The sequence below is a fragment of the Arachis ipaensis genome, chromosome B10, assembly GCF_059453495.1.
Source record: "Arachis ipaensis isolate K30076 ecotype BB chromosome B10, ASM5945349v1, whole genome shotgun sequence".
Taxonomy (NCBI): Eukaryota; Viridiplantae; Streptophyta; class Magnoliopsida; order Fabales; family Fabaceae; genus Arachis; species Arachis ipaensis.
The window spans coordinates 940,038-959,705 of NC_142435.1; the positions used below are offsets into that span (position 1 = coordinate 940,038).

At 33.9% G+C, this 19,668-nt stretch overlaps 4 protein-coding genes and 1 pseudogene across 10 annotated transcripts; 2 read left to right on the plus strand and 3 right to left on the minus strand.

Annotated features, from left to right (window-relative positions):
• Positions 1-494: 494 nt before the first annotated feature.
• On the plus strand, positions 495-4,086 carry LOC107622096 (endochitinase-like). The gene is made up of 3 exons (XM_088502741.1): positions 495-1,014; positions 1,890-2,040; positions 3,448-4,086. Exons 1-3 carry the CDS (start codon positions 564-566, stop codon positions 3,815-3,817), a joined length of 972 nt encoding a protein of 323 aa, XP_088358867.1. The 5' UTR covers positions 495-563; the 3' UTR covers positions 3,818-4,086.
• Positions 4,087-9,247: 5,161 nt separating this feature from the next.
• On the plus strand, positions 9,248-10,619 carry LOC107623736 (uncharacterized). 3 transcript variants are annotated; one of them, XM_088502779.1, is made up of 4 exons: positions 9,248-9,289; positions 9,472-9,529; positions 9,797-10,051; positions 10,198-10,619. In XM_088502779.1, exons 2-4 carry the CDS (start codon positions 9,503-9,505, stop codon positions 10,348-10,350), a joined length of 435 nt encoding a protein of 144 aa, XP_088358905.1. In that variant the 5' UTR covers positions 9,248-9,289; positions 9,472-9,502; the 3' UTR covers positions 10,351-10,619. The 3 variants fall into 3 exon arrangements, with proteins under 3 accessions (XP_088358905.1, XP_016181580.1, XP_088358903.1); XM_016326094.3 differs by lacking the exon at positions 9,248-9,289 and adding an exon at positions 9,290-9,334; XM_088502777.1 differs by lacking the exon at positions 9,248-9,289 and adding an exon at positions 9,330-9,356.
• A 780-nt stretch (positions 10,620-11,399) lies between these two features.
• LOC107623735 (putative pentatricopeptide repeat-containing protein At1g74400) lies at positions 11,400-12,868 on the minus strand. The gene has a single exon (XM_016326093.3). The coding sequence runs from the start codon at positions 12,866-12,868 to the stop codon at positions 11,564-11,566; it is 1,305 nt and encodes a 434-aa protein (XP_016181579.1). The 3' UTR covers positions 11,400-11,563.
• On the minus strand, positions 11,400-15,207 carry LOC148578916 (uncharacterized; annotated as a pseudogene). The gene has a single exon (XR_015902692.1). The product of XR_015902692.1 is annotated as an uncharacterized LOC148578916 (transcript).
• A 223-nt stretch (positions 15,208-15,430) lies between these two features.
• Positions 15,431-16,436, minus strand: LOC148578917 (vesicle transport v-SNARE 11-like). Of its 4 annotated transcripts, none has more exons than XM_088502810.1 (5): positions 16,343-16,436; positions 16,222-16,280; positions 15,900-16,067; positions 15,657-15,830; positions 15,431-15,583 (listed from the first exon to the last, which is right to left on the minus strand). In XM_088502810.1, exons 1-5 carry the CDS (start codon positions 16,434-16,436, stop codon positions 15,431-15,433), a joined length of 648 nt encoding a protein of 215 aa, XP_088358936.1. The 4 variants fall into 4 exon arrangements, with proteins under 4 accessions (XP_088358936.1, XP_088358928.1, XP_088358931.1 ...); XM_088502802.1 differs by having other exon boundaries at positions 15,897-16,067; XM_088502805.1 differs by having other exon boundaries at positions 16,340-16,436.
• Positions 16,437-19,668: the final 3,232 nt, after the last annotated feature.

The following is a 19,668-nucleotide window of genomic DNA, read 5'->3' on the forward strand; positions in this document are numbered from 1 at the left end:
AAACAACTGAATGTTAATAATCCATGATCAATGATGCTAAGAATAAAGTCAATAAACTTAAAATTATCCACGAATTAGTCACTCATAAATATATATATGATATTTTATAAAAAAATTATTAGACTAAATAAGATTGATTATTATTTTTCTTTAACATGTTTAATTATTCTGATAATTGATTATTTAATTAGAAAAATATGTATAAATATACACAAAAATATATAGTAACTGATTACTGTAAGGAAAAGTCTAGGGACCAGCAACTTTAATAAATTCTGGCCAGCATGTAACCAGCAAAGTAAAGTGAGCCATTGGATAAAATCTCACACCATTAAAATCATCATTAATGACTATTTGATGGCTATAAATCATAAAAGTTGCTGACCCCTAACACTCCTCTTACTGTAAATTATTATACAATAATCCATATAATAATAGAAGCAGCCAAATTTGAAAAAATATATACACATCATTTTCAAAACTCACCTATAAATAGATTCATTATCCTATGAAACCAACACATCACACACATCAAAATCTTCCACATCAACCCACTCACAAAAATGAGTTATTATCTTATGCTAACCCTAATATCATCATTAGCTTTCACATTGCTAATTGGAACCACCATAGCTGAACAATGTGGAAAACAAGCAAATGGATCATTGTGCCCTAACAACCTATGTTGTAGCAAATTTGGTTATTGTGGTAACACAAATGACTATTGCGGTGACGGTTGCCAAAGCCAATGCAAAGGTTCAACACCAAAAACACCACCTAGTTCCGGCGGTGGTTCCGGTGGTGGTGATGTTGGTAGGATCATAACTTCTTCTATCTTTGATCAAATGCTTAAGTACCGGAACGATCCGCGGTGTAAGGGAAACGGATTCTATTCCTATAATGCTTTCATCGCCGCCGCTCGCTCTTTCCGCGGCTTTGGTACCACCGGTGATGATGCCACCAAGAAGAAGGAGCTTGCTGCCTTTTTGGCTCAAACTTCCCATGAAACCACAGGTTATATTGTACTTTCAAACTCTATTATTATTATTGAAAAATACCCAAATTTTCCCCGGATAATTATCTCGAAAAACAACGAAGTCCTTAAAAAAAAAATCTAACTTGATCCCTGACAATTATCTCGAAAGAACAATGAGATTTTTGTATCAAAAAAAGTTAATATTATTTTTTTTGACACAAGAGTTAATAAGTTAAAAAAAAATATTAGGGACCAGATTTGGTGTTTCTTTTTAGGATAAATTATTTCGTAATATAGTATTAGAATTTTTATAATTAAAATTTTTAATGTTAGATCTTTATTATTTAAAAAATAAACATAAAATAAATAAAAAACATAAAAATTCGCATTTTTGTTATGTGATGTATTTATAATAATAAGTACTACAAGAAATTAAATACTTTAATTTAGTACTTTGCTTGAGTCATTTAATTTGAAACTTGTTTCTTTTAACTAAGGTCTATAAAATTAGATTTCATGAATTTAAAGAGAATTTTAGTCTATGATATATATATATATATATATATATATATATATATATATATATATATAATTGTTGCTTAATTAAAAAAAAAAACATGTTATATAATACATACGAAATAATAATGTTCCTTTGGAATTGAAATATTTAAGATTAGATTTAGATGTAGATGATGATAATAAGACACCTATTTCAATTTCAATTCTATCTACACATACATCAACTTCATTGCAAGAAGTCACAATCTTTTAAAAGCATATATAGAACTACAAGAATTGATTGGTGTCGGTAGCTAGGTGACATTAATTTAATTACTAACAAACATTTAACATAAATGAAATGAAATTAATTTATTGACTTTTGAATTTATATTATATATATATATATATATAGGAGGATGGGCAAGTGCACCAGATGGACCATATGCATGGGGATATTGCTTTATCAATGAAAATACCCAGGCAGATTATTGTACCCCTTCCCAACAATGGCCATGTGCTTCTGGCAAAAAATACTATGGCAGAGGACCAATTCAACTTACTCAGTAAGTATATATGAAATTTATAGTTAAAAATAATATAATTAAACCAACTTGGGTTGGTCGAGTGGTCAGTTCATTCGTCCGCTTAAGTAAGTATTGGGGGTTCGAATCCCGCCTTATGTATGCAGCAACCTATTGGCCGGAGACATACCTCTAAATAGAGCTCTGATCCACGGCGAATTAGTCCTTGGCCTGTCGGGTTAGGAGATACCGTGGACAAAAAAAATATATATAATTAAATAATTTGTTATATTTAAGTAAATTATTATTTAATTATTTTTAATTATTAAATTTACTTAAAAACAATTGTATATAACTTCTGACCTTTTATATATCATTGAACAATGTATCTACCCATATAATTATTAATTTCACCTATACCTAAATAATTCTCCAATTTTATTTAAGCACATTATATTGAATTAGAAAATAATTTAAAACATGTTAATATAAAATGAATTTAAATAATTAAACCTATAGATAAATTTTATTATTAGTGAAAAATGAATGAATTAATATTACATAAAATTTAAACTAAGAAATTATTGTTATTATTATTTCATATGAGTTTTAATTTCGTCTATACAAAATTCAATGCCTTATAGAGTAGCTAGTAATCCAATAATGAGGTGTTTATTTGTCTAAGAATTACATAACATACTATATCATTTTTATCAAATTGTGAATCCATCAAATAATAATTCTTTTCATAAAATTTTGATCTTTCCCTACATACATTACTCTTGTATTTATGATGATGATATTTACACTACAAGAAAAGAGAGCTATTTTAACATGATTTTTTTTAACAGTCATGGTTAAGTATAAAAATTAATATATATTTTTGACAAATATCATAAATGTCAAATTTTTTATATTTTTTGATGAATAATTTGAATGTAGAAAATTATTTCTCAATTTTGACACTCATTTATTTTCAACTTACTCTATTATTCCTTTTCTTCGTTGAGCTCCGTCAATTTTGGCATCACACTGCTCTCAATTTAGGATCATACTACTCATTTTTCATCTTCAAAATCTCAATTTATTCTTCAGTCTCAAGATCTCATCTCATTCTTTGTTAAAAATTTTTGTTGAGAATTTTTTATGGTCAATAAATGTCAAAATAAATAATATTTTTGACGATTAATAAGTATCACAAAAAATATATTCTCAAATTTTTCTAACAAATTATTTTTGACGACCAATATTTATCAAAATAAGATTTAAACTTTTTTTTACAATTACTTATATGTTAAAAATACTATTTTTGACAAAATTTTTATTAACATATTTTCATAGTTAAAATAGTGTCAAAATTTTTTTTTGACGAATTTTAATTTTTTTGACACATAATAATCCTAAAAAATAGTCTATATTGTTGTAGTGTTAATTAATTTTTTTTTTCAGCAACTATAATTATGGGCCAGCGGGTAAGGCTATAGGACAAGATCTTCTAAACAACCCTGATTTAGTGGCTAGAGATGCAACTATTTCATTCAAGACAGCCATATGGTTTTGGATGACAGCACAAGGAAACAAGCCATCAAGCCATGATGTCATCACCGGAAGATGGACACCATCGGCCGCGGACAAGGCGGCCGGCCGAGTCTCCGGATTTGGAGTGATCACTAACATTATTAATGGCGGAATTGAATGTGGGCACGGATCGGATTCCCGGGTCCAAGATCGGATCGGGTTTTATAAAAGGTATTGCCAAATATTGGGAGTTAGTCCTGGAGATAACTTGGATTGCAACAACCAAAAGCCTTTTGCTTAGGGCAAATTGCTGATGGAGTTGACTTTATGTGAAATTGATAGTTGAGAGTCGTTAGATGACAATTTAGTTAAAAACTTGTCAAATTATTTAATGACTTTCAGCTATCAATTTCACATGAAATTAACTGCACATGAATTACTTTTGTAATAATAAGAGAACATGTTGTAATAATAAGGGTTTATAGTGATACCCACATGTAACAGCAAATTACTTTGCTGCTATTACCTAAAGTAAATAATACAACTAAGAATAAATTTTCAGTATCTAAAGTCTAAACTGAGAAAAATTTATGGATATCCTAATTATCTAAATAAATTGTTGATCGATTTCATTAGTTTGATTAGGGGTGTTCAAATCCAAACCGATCCAAATTAAACCGCTTATCCAATTCAATCCAAACCGAAAACCGATTAAACCGCACTAATTCGGATTTGATTGGATTCTATTTTTTGCAAACCACTGGATTGGATCGGATTTTATATCTACTTTTCATAACCGATCCAATCCAATTCAAACCGCACAATGTACTATAATATTATTATTTTATTATTATATTTACAATTATATTTATAACATGTTCAATTTGTTATACATTTTTCTATTATTCATGTATTATTATTATTTAATAAATATTTTATGTTTAAAATATTATTTATTTATTTATTTTAACTAACCTATAATTTTATTTCTATTGTTATGTTATTGTCAACTTTTTAAGATATGTTAAGACTTTTTATGTCATTGTTGATTATTTAAAATTTGATGTTAAGACTTGTTATATGTATTTAATTTTTTTTATTTAAAAAATCGCAAATCCAAACCGATCCAAACCGCACCGCACATAAATTAAACGTTCGAATCGGATGACTTTTTTTCTTAAAATCGAACCAAACCGCATCGCGAACACCCTAAGTTTGATCGATCCATTCTTGACACTCTTACATAAAATCCTTTTTATATACGAGAATTTGTATTTTAATAACCGTCAAAATAAAAAGTAACAAAAGGAAAAAAAAAATATTTTATACACAATTGGATGTGGCACCTCTTGGAATAAAGCTGGAATGCCATGCCTAACACGAAATGTACCTACATGTGCTTTGGTCTCTTTTTTCTTTTTTGTTGAATTATTATAAAATACTACTAGGTCAATTAATTTTTTTTTTATCAAAGATATGAGATTCGAACCCGCAATCTCTTAATTGAATATAGAGAGATTATGCCATTTGAACTATAATTCATTGGCTACTAGATCAATTAATTGCAAGCAATAAATATTCAGAACGTATTCACAAGAATGTATCTACAAATATGTAGATGCAGGCAATGTTAGGGTGGTGGTTGATTTTTAGTGTATACATAATATTTTTGTCAATTATATATTTAGGTAATAAAACCAATTGATGATTTAGTAAACTCTTCCATTAAGAATTTGACTGATCTAGTTCATCAATTTATGATTTTCAATTAAAGGGAGCATTATTACCTCATTAGCCTCCCAACAAAAAATTTCTCTATTTTTAAGAATCAATTTCAAAATACTTTATTAATGGACTAAATGTGTTACTTTAACTAGTCGTACACACATCACACATGCATTAACTAATTAACGATTATTATAAAGAAATGGTATATCACTAACAAAATATATTATTTTTGACTAATATTTAGTTGATATTCTGAATTTTAAAGTTTATTGCCGTTGAATACCTGCTTGCTTGTAAAATGTTAGAAAATCACCATCGACATATTCTCCTCCATTATCTGTCCTTAAACACTTGATCTTCTTCCCAGATTCAAGTTCTAACTTTGCTTTGAACTCTTTGAACATCACAAACACGTCTGACTTCTTTTTGATCGGGTACACCCATAGCCTCATAGAGTAATCATCAATAAATAATACAAGATATTTTGCTCCTCCTAGGGACATCTCCGGCGATTCCCACACATCAGAATGAATCAACTCCAATATGTGCTTGCTCCGAGCAGTTGATCTACCAAACGTCAATCTATGTTGTTTGCTTGTAACGCAGTGCTTACAAAACGGTAAGTTTACCGATTTGAGCCCGGAAATGAGATTACGATCTACAAGAATCTTCAAGCCTCGTTCTGACATGTGGTCCAGTTTGCAATGCCATATCATCGTCATTTCTTCTTGGCTTGATGAAGCAACTGATGCCTCTGCCTCTTGCAAAGTATCTCCCACAAGCATGTATAGATTTGCTGCAATCTTTTCTGCTTTTATTACCACAAGAGCTCTTTTAACAACTTTCAAGATCCCACCTTCAATATGGGTCTTGCATCCAAGTTCATCCAATTGCCCAATCGACAACAAATTTTTCTTCAAGCCTTTCACGTGTCTTATCCCTTGAAGTGAACGAATAGAACCGTCAAACATTTTTATTTTGACAGTACCCATTCCAACAATTTCTAAGGCATGATCGTTTCCCATAAACACCGATCCTTCCGAGACAAGTTCATATGTACAAAACCAATCACGATGAGGAGTCATGTGCCATGTTGCTCCTGAATCAACAATTCAAACATCAGTGAGCTACTTGCTGCCTTTAGAATCAATTGTTGCTTCGCCATACAGGATTTCTCCATCATTAGAGGTGCTCGCAACACATCCTTGAGAACTTGATCCTTCTGGAACCTTCTCTATAGTCTTCTTATTCCAACAATCTTTCTTGAAGTGCCCTCTCTTACCACAATTGTAGCATTTGACCTGCTTCTTACTTTGTGACTTTGGTCTACTTTGACTCCCACTGGAACCACGCTCCATTGATCTTCCTCTTGTCATCAACAAAGCATCTGCTTGTTTTGAGCTTTCTAATCTATCTTCCTTATTCATAAGCTGATCATATGAATCTGGTAGACTTTGAAGTAAGAGCTCTGCACGTTCATTTTTCGCTATGGTATATTCCAACGATGAGAGTTGAAAAAATAGCGTATTTAGATTGTTGATGTGATCCGTTGCCGATGTGGACTCACTCATTCGAAGAGTATAAAGTCTTCTCTTCAAGAATATCTTGTTGTGTAGTGACTTGACTTCATATAATTTGGTGAGAGCATCCCAAATTTCCTTTGCTGTCTTTTTCTCTGCTACACTTGATAAAACCGAGTCAGCTAGTGCCAATAGTGTAAGTTTGCAACAGCATTGTTATCCATCTCCTTCCATTTTTCATCTGTAATTTCAGTGGGTCTTTCTTCAATTGCTGTCACGCAATTGTCTTTTCTCATAATAGCTTTTATCTTCAATTTCCATATGGAAAAATTACTCCTACTGAATTTTGAAATTTCATACTTTACTGCCATTTTTTTTAGACGGTAACTCGCAGCGGAAAAAAAAATATTAATCAGCAACCTTTGGCTCTGATACCACTGTTAGGTACCAGACAAATGACACAACAAAATATAGAGATGAAAAATTAGAAATTTGTATAAAATATGGAAACAATTGAATAACTTTTTTTGAGAATTACAACTTCTCTCTATCACAAGGAGACTACAAAACACTCTCTCTTGACAAAAGGAAAACACACTTCTCTCTCTATATATAGAAGAAAACTACTCAAAGAAATATTATGTTATTCTCTTTGGATGACTTGATTGAAATGAATTAAAGAAAAGCTCAATTTATAGGTGAGTCTCTTCAATATGAACCATCCGTCAATTAGAGGTATATAATTTTTCTTTTTTTCAACCATTAAAATTCTAAGGTTATAAACTAAGATTGTTTATTACCTCTCATTTTATTTAGTTATTATTTATTTATATATTTTCTAAAATTAGCTTTACTCATTTTACATGAGAGGGTATAAGGGAGGTGGCGGAGGGTGGAGGAAATTAAAGTAGGTCGAAAGAAAGGGAGAAAATGATGAAGAGAGTTGAGAATGAAAGGAGAGGGGAAAGGGATGACAAGAGTGACTGCTGAAAGAGAAAGAGTGCGGTGGAGAGAGAGGCGAAGAAGAAGAGGAGTGGTTGAAAGGTGACAGTGTGACACATGATAACTATATCAGCACTGAAATAACTGAGTCATTACCAAAAATGAGCTTAGAAACCACTTTAGTACCCGGAGCTCAATCTAAAAAACTACTGTATAGTTAAATTAAAATCTCAAAAATTAAATTAGATAATTCCATAAATCCCAGGAGTTATTATAGAAATTTATTCTTTTAAACCAATAAAAATTTAATGTAATAGGTATGCTTATTTTTTAAAAGACCAAATTAATTTTGCACCAAAAAAAAAAAACCGATTATCTTTAAACTTTTTGATAAAAAGATAAATATATCTCTGATTTTTTGTTTTGTGAATATTTAAATTCCTAAAAATTTAAAAATACAATTAAATCTCTAAAAAAAATGGATTTATTGTTATTGTTATATAAAAAATCGGTTTTATTCTAATTTGTTAAGAAATTTAAAATAACCAATCTATTAATACGTCCAATAATAATGCGAAACGTAAGCGTTTTTACAAAAAGACGTTTTAAGCGTCTTTATGGGAACATTCCCCTTAAATGTAATCTTAGACTATTAAAAATGAGGAGTGCTAGGGGCAGCAACTTTTGTGTTTTGTAACCATCAATTGGTCATCAATAGTGTTTTTAATCGTGTAACATTACATCCAATGATAAAAAATCACTCACTTTTTTTTTATGGTTAAGTGCTGGCCATAAAATACAAAAGTTAATAGTCCCACAGAAATGCGGGAGTAAGATACATACTTGACTACTAAAAAAGATTAGGAAGGGAGGAAATGATATAACAAAACTGAAAAGCTTGTTTCAAACGCATGTTAAGAGAAGCTAATTCTGTTGCTTATATCTACTTAGCTCTTCCCAAATTCATTCTTAGATGCTATTTGGTTTTCAATACTTTCTTTCCTAATCATGTTTCTTCTATTTGCATCCACTTACTTCTTCTCCTTCATCACCTTCTCTAAGTATTTTATTTATGCTAAATTTGGACCTAGAGTTTTAGATGTTCAAACATAAATGATTGTGTGTGTGTTTCACTCAATTAATTTTCCTAAAATCACTTATTCGGGTAAACAACTCAATTACAATACAACATATCTTCATATGATTTATTGATTTTCACTCAACAATAATATAATAATATACTAAAAAGCAGAAAACATTACAATGATAATACATATTTCTATTATGTATTATAATTTTATGATAAAAAAGAATAACTGAAAATACATTCCATCCTTTAGATAAACATGGGTTCTCATGATTATATATTTTAACATATAGCTAAGAGATTAACATTGAAAAAAAAAGAAGATGAAATAAAAGTAAAACTTGCTTATAATTATACCACTTTTAAGTATGTCTTCACCATCAATTTTAAGTATAGATAAACAATTCTTAATCAGTCAACTTTAAATAACTGTAATTATTAGCAAGCGGTTGACGTTTGCTTGGCTTGATATAAGGGTGCAAATGATATCTCAGAGGTTCGTTCTTTTACACTGAAATTTCCACATCGCCAATGGTGCTTTGTATGATGTTTCTCTGCCATAAGTAGTTTGGCATTTCTTTTATAACTTATCAAAAATTATGTTGATTACTTGACATAATGATGTTAAATCCAGTTTTTCTCATTATATTTTCTATTTTTTTTTTTGTTTTTCTGCAGATAAGCCAATGGATTTCAAGTATAATAAAAGATGGTGACACGAGAATTACCATTCTTTGTAAGTCTTTTTTAGGTTTTAACTTACAAGTTTTGCTTGTTAGCACTATATAACATAGGGACATAACTTGGGATGTTTCCTCTGCCTCCTTAAATCAATTATTTGTTTTTGAATTATGATTAATTGCTGTATTCAAAAACTTCATCTGCTTATGTGATCATAGTTTCATGAATGCCATTCATTTTGATGCATTCAAATGAGAGATAGGTATTGATGGGTTCAAATTCTTTATAGTTTTCTTATTTTATTTCTGTGGCATCTTCACAGACACTACGAACTCCAGCTCTTGTTCCAGATGACAAAGATCCTGGTTGGTCTAGAACTGCGCAAAAGGTTCCTTTGGAAAATCTCAAGCAAAGGATTCAGGGTGTTGTTAGAGGACTCTTGGTTTACCAAGAGGATCCAAGAATTGGTCCTTTCTTGCTTCTGGGAGCATTAATTTCTATGGGTACCATTTGGTTCCGAAGGAACCAACAAGCTCAGACATCTGAATCAAATCCACAAAGTCAACCAAGTTCTGAGGTAATTTTTGGCTAAATCTTGCATAGCAGAACATGTATCACATTCTGGTATTTTTTCACATCTTTGGTTTTGGAAAATAATTCAACATTTTATAAGGAGAAAAAGTAATATAAGGAATGTACTATCTCTGCCTTTCATTATGACAGGAACCTTCCCAGGATGAAAGAAATCGGAGACCAAGAGATGGTCTCCGAAGGCGGCAAACTAAAGATTCGACTAAAAATCAGCATCCTTCTATGACGGATTCGGAACCAAAGGGTGCTTATCAAATGCCACTTTCAGATTCTGAATCTGAGTAGTTTCAACATGGTTTCTCCTTGAAGGAAAGTAGCTTTTCAAGACACAGTGCTATATGGTCTGAACACTAATTAGGCTCCTAGTTGAAGCCTTTAGAACATGATACTAGGCTGTCAGCATGTCAACTCGAGATTAGGGCGTATACTACTGATGTCACGCTGATTAGAAGCTAACTTGATTTTCTTTGTATATAGATGTTATTAAACTTTCCTGCTCCGATCATAGAAATTTATTTGAATTTGGTGTTTCGATTAAAACATTTACTCTCAAATGGTTTCATTCTTTAAGCTTGGTGCCTACAAAATTGAGAGCTCTATGGAGTGAGCGTATATTACGTGTGCAAAAGGCTTTAATAGTTGATTCATATATGATTTTGCAAAGGAGATAAGGTCCCACCAGCAGAGTTTGCAAAGGTAATTTTCTTTGAGTTTAATTGCATTTGGTAGGGTTCTTAAGTTAGTGGGTGGTCTGTTCAAACATCATTGCTAATGTAGCAATATATGATTCATATATCTCCATCATTTGTTCATATTTCTTTTTAAGTTGTTATTGAGTTTTCAATTCATTGTGGGACTAAGAATCTTATTTTTGGTTGAGTATCATAAGCATGATTGGTGCAGAATTCTTGGAAAGAAGAAACAGGAATCTATTCATTTAGAATAAACTACCCCATTGCTGACCATGAAAGATTTAAATTCCGACAATTCTAACCATGAAATATGTAAGCTATTTTCGGGATTCCTTCCTTCTATACAACTAACTCATTCTTGCTATATATTTTCCAACAATTTTAATTCGATTAAATAAATAAAATTACTACTAGCACTATGTTAATATGTTCTCCTGGAAAGAAGGGGAAAAAAGAAAGAGAGGATCAAAGAAGCTTAATGTATTTTATTTTTACCTTATTTAAAAACTCAAAAGCTACTATTGTGTCATTAATCATGGAGGTTAATTTTGACGTATTATTAGTTTATACTGCCATAACCATACCTATCAATTTTGATAAACTAAGCTGGCAGAAAATTCACCTCGAGCCTTTGACAAAGAGCTTTTTACCTTAATTGAAAGGTGTCATTTGATGATAAATATTATCATTTTTCTTTTCATGGTTACAAAGTTTGTTTACAACTTAACAGCTTTGCTGAATTTGCTTCTATATCTAAACGACCCTTTCATAGGTATTCTGATTAGCAAGGTATATCTTTCCCTCTTCTAAGGATTATTGACAATTACAAATTCACCAACTCCACTTGTCACCTCAATGGAACTGCAACCAGGAGCTCTTGATTGTTTGATCTGATTCCTAGCAATCATCTTGTTATTCCACATCCTTTTATCTGCATAAATATTGGACAAAGCAACACTATCACCCACATAGTTAGGGTCCAACTTGAGCAGTTTCTCCCGAGCTTCTGCAGCTAGCTCCAGTTCACCATGGAGGCTGCAAGCCCCCAGCAAGGTTCGCCAAATGACTGCATTAGACTGCACCGGCATCTCCATAATAAAGTAATATGCGTCTTTTAGACAACCACCTCTACATAAAAGATCCACCATGCAGCCAAAGTGAGCCTCTCTAGGCCGAATGCCGTAATCCTCGGTCATACTTCTGAAATGTTGCTTCCCTTCCTCAACCAATCCTGCATGGCTGCAAGCCATTAAAACTCCTATGAAGGTTACATCGTTTGGGACTACGTTGAAGCCCGTGTTCATTTCTGAGAAAAGCTCAAGAGCTTCATATGCTTGACCATGCAGCGCATGCCCCACAATCATGGACGTCCAAGTTGTGACATCTTTGATCTTTGTGCTGTCAAACAATCTCCTTGCTGTAGTGATATCCCCACATTTAGCATACATGTTAATGAGAGCATTATTCAAGCACAAATCTATTTTCAGCCCTCCTTTGCGCCGGATGAAATTATGAATCGAATTACCCAGTTCCAGTGCCCCAGTATCAGCACATGCGGAGAGAGCAACTGTTACTGTGACTTGATCAGGTTCGACATTGTCCATCTGCATCATTCTGAACGTCTCTAAGGCTTTGTTGGGTTTATGATTGTCAACATATGCAGAAATCAAAGAGGTCCAACATACAATGTTCTTAGTGGGCATTTCATCAAATACTTGGTGGGCACTGCACAGGTTTCCCCCTTCAGCATACACTTTCAGAAGTGATGTCTGGAGTTGGACTATGTCTTTGTATCCAAATTTTGTGATGAGACCATGCAATTGTTTTCCATGGATTGAGGAATGTCTCTTGTTGCAGGCTTTGAGGGCAAACAGGAAAGTGAAGCTGTCTATTGAGTTGAAAGTGGTTCTTTCTCTCATCAAATATCTGAAGTGTAGCAGCACTTTGGTGGGGTTGTTACCATCAAGGTACTTCTTAAGGGTCTGGTTTGGCTTTGGTGGCTTGAGGATATTGTGGAACTGGGCTTTGCGATTCGACGTAGACATGGGTACATAAACCAACTTGTTCACACTCCTTTGAACCAAAGGGGTGAACCATTTCAAGGGTGTCATGAATGAACCGTGTAAGTGACTCACAAATACGAAACAACAATGCTATGTGGTTAGCAGAAATCTGATATCATGCATTGATGAATATACTTTCGTTGACACTTTTGGCCAGTATTCATAGCAGAAATGTTCTATTTTTTCATTTTTATTTTTATTTTTATTGTTTGTCGAAACCACATATATCCTCCTATTGGGCAATCATTCTAGAGCAATACAACTCTTTGGGTAGCAAAACTTTTCCTTTTGAGTTTTGATACATCTGCATACAGGGGCTTGAATTATGAAATCTCTGATTCAACTAGCACTACCTCCTAATTCAGCTGTGCTTATTGGTCTAATCTATTTAGAGCTGTCGAAATTTTTTTTTCTTTTTTTCTTGAAAAACAAAAAAGGAGCTGATTAAGAATGCTGCATACCATCTTCTTCCATTAAATACTCAGAACACAAATGAGCTGATCTCAGATATCCATTCTCTTGATAGCCCCTAGACAATACACGATGTACCGAAGCGTTTTGCACAACCCCCGTCTTCACCATGTCTGCATGCAGCATCATTACATCAAGCATGTGCTTGTATCGGAAATGTGCTTGCAACATTATAACATAAACTAGCATGTCTGGTTGGAAACCATTATGTCTCATATCCGCAAAAACTTAGTTGCCTTAAAAATTTGTCCATCTTTGCACAAACCTTGAACTAAAATCACATACGTCACATTGTTTGGAGAATACAGGCTGCTATGCATTTTAACTCCAGCGAAACCAGCTCGGGTTTTCTCCAAGAACAGTTTGATTGCATCAGATGTTCTTCCGTCTTTCAGAAGGCCATCAATTAAACAACTAAATGTAAACGCATTTGGTGTTAATCCTGCATCAAGCATCTCCTTGAGCAGCCTGAAAGCCTCTTTCATGTTCCCGTGCTTGCAATGCCCGTCAATCAGAGCTGTGTAAGTCACCACATCCGGCACAAGACCTTTGATTACCATTTCTGTGTACATGCCCATTGCAGCATTTACACTCCTGTTCTTGCAAAACCCATCAATCAACGTAGAATACGTTATGACATTGGGTTCAATTTTCCTTTCAACCATTTCAGAGCACACCTCAATGGCCTTCTCCATATTGCCTTTCTTGCAGTACCCATCAATCATCACATTATATGTCACAGAATTCGCAAGAACTCCTGCAGCCTCCATCTTCTGCATCAAACCCTCAGCTTCTTCCAATCTCCCCAAGTCGCACAGACCCTTAATGAGGATATTGTAAGTGAAAACATCCGGAGAGATTTTAGACCTTTCCATTTCTAGCTTCCAACGCATTGCTTCTGACAAGTTCCCAGCCTTACAGCATCCGTCAATCAAAGAATTATAAGCATACGCGTTAGGGACAACCCCGAATTTTGCCATATACACAAAGCAATTCCTTGCCGTTTTCAGATCCCCCACCACCTTGCACAGAATATCTATCATAGTAGTAAATGTGACAACATTAGGGTGCAATCCATGCCAGAGCATTTCAGCATACAACTCGAAAACCCGGATCACATTAGCTACCTTGCCATAACCATCCATGAGAGTCTTATAAGTGTACAAATTAGGCGCCACTCCGGATTCCCTCATCAAACGGAAGACGCCCTCGGCATCTCCCATTCGACCCTCATTGCAAAGAACACTGATCATAATAGTGTAAACCACAACGGTTGGTTCAATTTTGCGGTGGAGCATTTCATCAAATAGCTTGCGTGCACCAACAGAATCAGCTTGGCTGCAGCAGCCCTGCATCAAAATGCCGTAGCTCACAACGGTAGGGGAGAATCCACGCGACACCATGTCCCCATAGACCTCCCACAGTGAATCAAATCTGTGGGTGTTGACGAGGGCGTGAAGAAGCGCGTTGCAAGCCTTCAAGAGAGGCAAAGAAGAGACGTTTCTATACACCGAAAGAGCTTCTTGGACATGACCCAATTCGCAGAAGGCGACTATGAGGACGGAAGCCAAGTTGGGTGCTTGGGAGTGGGTGAGCGCGTGGAAGAGGGAGGAGCAGGCGGTGTGGGAATTGGAGAGGACGAGTTGTTTGGTGAGTGAGATGGCTCTGGAGAAGTTGGTTTGAGAGATGACGGTTGAGGAAGGTTGAGGAGGGTGGCGTTGGGTGGAAGCGTGGTTGAAGAGGCGTAGGGCAGTCGGGAATGTGCGATTGGGACTGAGACGACCGGCGACGTACTTCAACTTCCACATTGGATGGATTCATGAATCATGAATTCATGATTCCACCTCCTTAGCTTTTTAGTTTTTTTTTTTGGTTTTCCATGGTATCCCCCATCCCGACAGGCCAAGAACTAATCCGTCGCGGTACTGAGCTCCATTTAAGGGTTTGTTGCTGACCAATGAGTTGCTGCATGCACAAGGCGGGATTCGAACCCCGACATTTGCTTAAGCGGACTAATGAGCTAACCACTAGACCAACCCAACTTGGTTCCTTAGCTTTTTAGTTACTCTATGAAGCTGCCGCTAATTTCTTTTATTTTTATTTTAAATATAAAAATAAGTATTGTTACATGAAAGGGGGCTAACGAGAGAGTTTAATGGTTAAGATAACTATAATTGCAAGGACTATGGCTGCCATGAAGGAGCCAAGAATCCACTTATTCCTACTCATCCTTCTTGAGATGGCTGTCAAAATCTTCTTGCTTTTGTCGATGTTATCATCCACTCCATGAAGCTGCATTGCATTGCGTATATGGTTAGTTAGTTAGTTAGTTAGTAAGGTGAGTGGTACTAAATCTTGAAGTTACCGTGTTGTGGGCATGAAGTAGTGACTGGCGTTGTTGATGCAAATCTTGGAGGATGGCGGCGCCAAGCTCCTCTGTTTCCAGCATGCTTCTCCTGCTCTCCTTTATTCTTTCAGACGACTGATTCAATCTCTCTGTAGACATTACCAGTCTTTCTCTGTGATCGTTTGATGACACCTGCATGCTATCATCATTACATCAACTAATTAACTACCAAAACAGAGCAAGAAGAATGATACCAACCGCCAATGTATCAGCCTGTCCCAATTCCAACAACTCATCATTATTAGTAGCCGATGTGATTCTTTTAAGCTCACTTTTCAAGTTGTTCAAATCCGTTTTGTATTCCCTTAACTTGACAAGAAGAGATGCCTTCATGCTTGCGCTCCTTGCTTCAAGCTCCATTTTTCGAATCTAGATATATATATAACAAGGTGAAAACTAAGGTGAAGTCTACTTCACGTGAAGTCGACTGCACCTGAGTTTCCACCGTATAACAAATATCAATCACCAGACATTTCAAAATATTAACTAAAAATGACGACGTGCACAAGTCTTGTTGTTGTACCAATGTATCACCATCATCGATTCCAGCTTTTATTTCAGAAATTTTCAGCTTCTTCTGCTCTGCACCACAGAACTAATTAATTATTTTCTAAAAAGCAAATCAAAGAAAGAACTATTACTACCTCCATCAAGAGAAGAGGCTGCACTGCATTGTCTTGACAGATTTGAAGACAGCTCACAGTATTGACGCTCGTAACCTTCAAACACCGCACTCATTTTTCCTAATTTCCACCACCAAATGTACTTCACATTTCAATTCTATTCAAATAAACTTGATCTAAAATGAAATCTTGAAATAGTGTTTAAAAAATTGATCTGAAATTAAATGATTTCCATCTGTGATCGTCATTATTTTCTAATTTTTCATGTTAATTTTGTTTTCTCAAAGAAATTGAATCTCGAAAAGTTGTGGCTTTTATAATACCGTAGCTGAGATTGGCGGGAGCGTTGGCCTTAGATTGATCGGAGGAGAGGCTACGTTGCTTGTGAAATCGAAGAATCGAAGAAGAATAACAACGAAACTTGCTTAATTGCTTAAGCTTAATACGCTTGAATTTTAATTATATTAACCTCTCTTTATTATATTACTTTGTTATTCCCTTGATTATTTATTTCTTTATCTAGATTAATGTAATGTGAGATCATTAAGTCTATAACTTCCTCTAAAGATAGATACTGATTTGATATTATAAAGGAGCAGCAAAATATACAATAATCACTTTTTAGCTTTTATATAAGCCCAATATAATATTATTCCAAGAAATTTGGAAACTAAAGTAGTGTCTAACACGCTAATGAGTAATAGCTCAAATGGCATAGTCTCCTCATACTCAATTAAGAGGTTACGAATTCGAGTCTCTTATCTTTGGTAAAAAAAAAAAAAAAAAAAAGAAGTAGTGTCTAACACTATTCTTAATAATGTTTGCTATATACTCAAATTGAAAGGGTGTTCATCATGTAATAGTGCACATTCTATGATGCTGTAAGGGAAAGAATAAGAGTGAACTAAAAAATAATTAAATCAAATTCGAAAAAGAGATAGTAAATCAGAAAAGAATTAAATTAAATCAAAAAGAGATGAAAAAGATAATTTTATATTGAAAAAAATTAAAAAAAAAAAGTATTAATCACTAAATTCATGCATAATTGATTACTTTTTATTTTTATAAAATTCTACTCATTAATAAAAATTATTTAATTGAATTATTAACCTATTCTAACTCATTACGGATATAAACAAATCAAGTAAGCTAAGTAGGATATCATCATTTTCACTTCACAATTTTATTTTTATTAGTATTTGGTTAATTCAAATTTCATCTTATTATTCTATCTACAAACTGATGAATTGTATCACATATATCAAACATTTTTTTTATGAACATACATACATACATATGCATATATAGAGCGAAAAAATTTGGAAAGCTACCTAAGGCTATACAGAGAACGTGCTCACGTTATGCAGAGGGACAGGTTAGAGACAAAAACATGATGTGAAGATGGACATGTTGTAGAGGGATCCGATCTCATATTCTATTAGATTATATTATTATATAAACAAAAGCATAAATTAAAATGAAAAACGATGAACAATTAGTAGTAAACATGTATGTGTGCGTATTTTCAAGAAAAATAGAATATAAGCATAACCAAGTTGACAGGGGTGTACATGGACCCGGGCCACATTAGGTTTGGCTTAATTCAGACTCGACCCAAAATATAGATCGGACGTAATTTTTAGATCCTAACCCAATCTTAGATTCGATGAAACCTACGCACCTTCGGATCGGGTAAAAATCGAATAAAAACCGGATGAAAACCAGGTCTTTAGCATGTAAAAATCACATAATCTCCAACTATTATTTCACAATTCACATAGTAAAATTTATTTAAAAAAATATAACAAGAACCAACACTTCTCTAAAATTAAAGCATAACCATAACCAATATTAATATTGTCTAATAACACCAAATATTTAAATCAATACAAATAACACAATATTATGCATTAGTCTAAAGTCTTATGCATTTTAAACATAAAACATTAACTTATAATCTTATAATGACTAATAGCACAAAATATTAAGGTTTACAATATTTAAATTTCACATAAGAATAGCTATCATTCACCACTAATAACACAAAATATTAATTGTGTATGATGACCGGACCATCGAGTCGAGTTCGGGTGACCCGTGCAATGGTTCGAATCCGACCCGAAATAATGACCGGATCTATTTTTGAGACCCTTACCCGACCCTAGACCCGATAAAATCACACTAAATTAGCCCCTAAAATATTCGAGACCAGGCCAAGTCTTCGGGTCGGACCGAACCATGTACACCTCTTCAAGTTGCGATGCTTTTTCTCTCTGTCGTTGGGCATTTGTCATTTGCCATGTATTGTGGTCTACGTGCTTTATGTTGAATATACAAAAATTCTCACATTCTCAATCTCTACTCATAAATCAAAGGGTAAATCACACAAACAGGTATGAGTCTTTGATTCACGATTAGAGTGCATACATATATGCTTAACCTGATTGATTTAATGGCAATAATTGCATTCATATGTGATATTTTTGGTGACTGAAATAAATTAAACAAAGAAAAACAAAATAAACAAAATAAGGAACTGCCTAAATAGAGGGACAGTCCCGTTTAAGACTACTCTTAAACTCCTCCCAAGGTGAAAGAAGCTCCACATGCGAAAGTTGTACCTTCATCGCCATCTTTGCCATAGTATCTGCCACCGTGTTTGCATCTCTCATAATCAAACGAAAGTCAACCCGCCAATTCCAATGCATGATATCTCTTATTTTGAGCACCAGTGGATCAATAAACCCAAAACCATCTTGAGTAACAAGATTAAATGCTTCCACACAATCCGTCTCACAAATAACATCTTGTTGACCCACATCCCAAACTAAGAGATATCCTCTCCAAATAGCAAACAATTCTCCTTGAAGAATACTATTACTCTCAATCATTCCCAAACACCCCCTTTGCCAGCTCCCATTACAATCTCTAATAACACAAACAAAACTAACACTATCACCCGAACCAAAATAACTAGCATCACAATTAATCTTAAAAGTACCAATGGATGGGGGATTCCACTCATCTATGCTTTCATTGCATATAAACTGTAAGTTATATCTAATGTCATTGTGAGTAGGGCTGGAAGTGAGTCAAGCCAGCTCATGAGCCAGCTCGAACTCGACTCGTTAACAGTTCGATAAGCTAAGCTCATGAGCTAGTGAGCCAAGCTTGAGCCTGAAATTGAGCTCATAAATTAAATGAGTCGAGCTTGAGCTTGGATAAGCTCAGCTCATTAGCTCGTGAGCTGGCTCGATATATATATATATATATATATATATATATATACTTAATTATTTAATATTTATATTTATTTTTTACATATAATTTTAATATAGGACATAAAT